Source organism: Triticum urartu, chromosome 5 (genome assembly GCF_003073215.2).
Source record: "Triticum urartu cultivar G1812 chromosome 5, Tu2.1, whole genome shotgun sequence".
NCBI classification, from domain to species: Eukaryota; Viridiplantae; Streptophyta; class Magnoliopsida; order Poales; family Poaceae; genus Triticum; species Triticum urartu.
In genome coordinates, this window is record NC_053026.1 from 658,845,586 (window position 1) to 658,849,357 (window position 3,772).

Consider the following 3,772-nt stretch of genomic DNA (forward strand, 5'->3'; position numbering starts at 1 on the left):
ATATCATATAACACCCCCCTAGTCATGTGAATTTTCACTTCCTTTCCTGCGGCTACAATCTCCAGAATTCTTTTTTCCTGTAACTCAATTGTTTTCACCACACTTTCAAATTCCTGCAGAGACAAACTACGCAGAGTGATATTAGTTCTAGATTGCTCAAAGGTTCCACTTCTTCTTTCCTAGTAACTCAGGCTCCTTCGCGTCCCTTGTATCTTCTAGATTAATGTAATCAAACAACTTTCATTTGTTACCATCATCTTTATACCACCCCTGCTCGGCCACTGATTCTACTTTGAATTCAATATCATATAACACCCCCCTAATCATGTGAATTTTCACTTTCTTTCCCGTGGCTACAATCTCCAGAATTCTTTTTTCCTGTAACTCAATTGTTTTCACCACACTTTCAAATTCCTGCAGAGACAAACTACGCAGAGTGATATCAGTTCTAGATTGCTCAAAGGTTCCACTTCTTCTTTCCTAGTAACTCAGGCTCCTTCGCGTCCCTTGTATCTTCTAGATTAATGTAATCAAACAGCTTTCTTTTGTTACCATCATGTTTATACCACCCTTGCTCGGCCACTGATTCTACTTTGAAATCAATATCATTTAACATGAGTTCTTTGGTGGTAATCTCAGTTCTAGAGGATATTTTGCTCAGATCTCTTATTCCACATTTTATCCTTATATTTTCTTTGTCGTGTAACGTTTCCACATCCACCTCCACCACGGGTCCTAGAGATGACCCATTCACATACTCCAAGAAAATGCCTCAGGGTGTCAGGTACCCCTGTCATATGCATCCCATACAAAAGTTGCACGGTTTAATGGCATAACATCGACACACATGGCTCCGGCATCCTCACTACCAAGTGTGTCACCGAGAAGTATGCCGTCAGGCAGTCCTTTCGACCCCGTTGTGGCACCCTTTACCGAACAATGACAGGCAATCCCCTAGCATGCATCGACGTCAGCAACAGTCAATGCATGGAGCCACGGTAGTGCACGGCTCGTCGGGATAAGAAGTGAGGAGGAGAGAGATAATGACACCCAAAAAAAGTTCACGGCCCAAAAAAGAGCACTGGCATGGCAAGTGGGATACTAGAAAACCGGTGACATGTCAGTGGGTTTCCCTCCTTTCTGGTTTTGTACGATTCGTGTTCGGTATCAGAACATGAGGGACCAAATGTATGTAGCCAAAAAAAGGATAAGGGAGCAAATGTTAACTTGTTGTAAATCCGAGGGGCCAGAAATATACTTTTTCTCTTTAACAATTATGTAGTTTCCGCGTCTTAAGATTAATCTCCATAAGAGCGAGTTATTTTGTTCTTCTTCCGGCGAAAAAGGTACGGATTGGTTAAATGGATCGCATGCATTAGAGAGCAAGTGGGTCTAGGAATTCATGATTTTGACATGAAGAATGTTGCCTTACTTAGCAAGCAGATGTTTAAGCTCCTTGTTACAACTGATGGAGTATATATATTCCCGTGCCTTGTCGGGCCAAAAATCGGGCTGGCCCGGCAAGCAGGGCCCATATGGGCATGTATATTCTAATTTTGACTAGTTTAGATAAGGCCCATAAGTTGAAGGAGTTGAAAACTCGAGCACAAGCCTTCAACATGGCCCATGATTCCTGGCCCACGAAGGAAGAGAAGTTTGGGTATTGTAATTGATAGAGCGAAAGAAGCGACATGAAGTATGATGCCTTGTTAAACCCTAGCAGCAAAGATGATTAGAGGCCCAGTTCTTTTGCCGACCCATACCCAGATCGGTCTTGGGGCTTGACTTGAGGGATGGGCCTTGTTCACCATGGGCCTTGAGGCCATGGTTTCCGGCGTGGGCTGGCACAGAGTCCAGCTTTGGGTTCCACCAAGACGAAGGAACCAACCGGCGACTTGTTTGCGGTCCGTCCCCAAACCCAAACCCTCCTCTCCTCCACTTTCTTTCGTGCATCCCACGCCCGCCTCCGCCGCCGCCGCCGCCGCCATGGCCGATCCGCGGCTCTACCCGTCGGGATCGGGATCCGCCCCTCACCGCGACGAATCCTCCACCACCACCGACGGCTCCGGCTCCGGCCGCCGGCTCTACGACCCGTACCAGGACCTCAACATCCCCACCGCCTACAAGAATCTCTACGACCTCCCCACCTCCCCCGAGTTCCTCTTCCAGGAGGAGGCCCTCCTCCAGCGCCGCTCCTGGGGAGAGAACCTCACCTACTACACCGGGGTCGGCTACCTCTCCGGCGCCGTCGCGGGCGCCGCAGTCGGCCTGCGCGAGGCCGCACGCGCCGCCGAGCGCGGCGACACCGCCAAGATCCGCGCCAACCGCCTCCTCAACTCGTGCGGCTCCGCCGGACGCCGCGTCGGCAACAGGCTCGGCGTCATCGGCCTCCTCTACGCCGGCATGGAGAGCGGCATGGTCTCAGCCAGGGACGGCCACGACGACTGGATCAACAGCCTAGTCGCGGGGCTCGGCACCGGCGCCCTCTTCAGGGCCGCCCAGGGCCCCAGGTCTGCCGCCGTCGCTGGCGCCCTCGGAGGGGTCCTCGCCATGGCCGCCAAGCAGGCAGCCAAGAGATACGCGCCCGCCTTCTGATTGATTCATTGATTCCCTCCTCCTGCCGGCCGGTATTATTAATCTTAATCAATCGCTCGCTCGCTGCTCCTGTCTGTCATCAATCAATCGAATCAATTGGCCAATGATCTAGCACTAGTTTCTTCGTTTATTGCTGTCAGAGTTAATTATTTGAGAAGGGTCATCTTCTCGACATTATTATGATATGTTAAAGTGTTATGCTATATATGAAAACAACAACGATGCCATCGGTATCATCAGATCAGCAATTTTTTGACATGCCTTGTTGCAATGTATGTAACATCATCTTCTTTCTCTCTTCATCACTACTACTACTTGGTTAGCGACCTAGATAGATTGTCGTGGGTGTCAGACTCCCTCAATAACTTACATTATGCTGGAGAGTCGAGGAAATCGTGGAATGTAATGTTCATTGCATGCTACTCCCTCTGTTTCTAAATACAAGTCTTTTTAGACATTTCATTTTGCACCGTATGTAGTCCATATTGAAATCTCTAAAAAGACTTGTATTTAGAAATTATCGTGGTGCTTCATGTCTGATGAAATATTTATTTTGCCGCAGAATGGCAGGTTAATTGGGTATTTCTCTTATCTTTCTGCTCATGTCATTCTTCTTGAATGCCACACTGCTATTTCAAGAATTAACTAGACTTGATGAAAAAGTTGAGCTTTTTGCATTCTACTACTCACAGTGCCGTGCGTTCTACTTGGGTGCCTTTTCTCATCTTTCTGCACATGTTATTGTTACGGAACGCTATACTGCTATTTCAAGTAACTAGACTAGAGTTGATGAGAAACTTGAGCCTTTTAGCATTCTGATAGTTTAACAACAATGCGTTGCTAACTCACAATGGAATGCTCTTATCCCTATATCCTTTATACAGTTATGCCTATTCCATTCGACCTAGCTGGTGGGTGTCAGACTCAATAATATGTTTGTGTGCGTTTACATTATGCTTGCTGGAGAGTCCAGGACATTGTGGAATGTAATGTTCATTGTAGAGTAACTAATTTCGCTAGGTTATCTTGGTGCTTCCTTGGCCTCTCTTGTGGTGAAATATTTGGCCGCAGAATGCTATTGTTACACAAGACTTGTTACTGCTATTATTTATGAATAACTAGAGAGAGATGATGAAAAAGTTGGGCTTTTTGCATTCTACTCTAGGTCCTTTTTTGA

The 3,772-nt window shown here is 47.1% G+C and overlaps 1 protein-coding gene across 2 annotated transcripts in view; it reads left to right on the forward strand.

Moving 5' to 3' along the window:
* The window catches only part of LOC125511682 (mitochondrial import inner membrane translocase subunit TIM23-1-like), a 5,501-nt gene extending 2,578 nt beyond the window's left edge, over nucleotides 1–2,923 (forward strand). Inside the window, exon 2 of one of the 2 annotated variants that reach the window (XM_048677113.1) lies at nucleotides 1,934–2,923. In XM_048677113.1, the coding sequence (XP_048533070.1) occupies nucleotides 1,987–2,595 (609 nt within the window). In that variant the 5' untranslated portion in view covers nucleotides 1,934–1,986 and the 3' untranslated portion in view covers nucleotides 2,596–2,923. Of the gene's footprint in view, nucleotides 1–1,794 lie in introns of those variants that run through there. The other variant, XM_048677112.1, reaches the window with a different exon arrangement.
* Nucleotides 2,924–3,772: the final 849 nt, after the last annotated feature.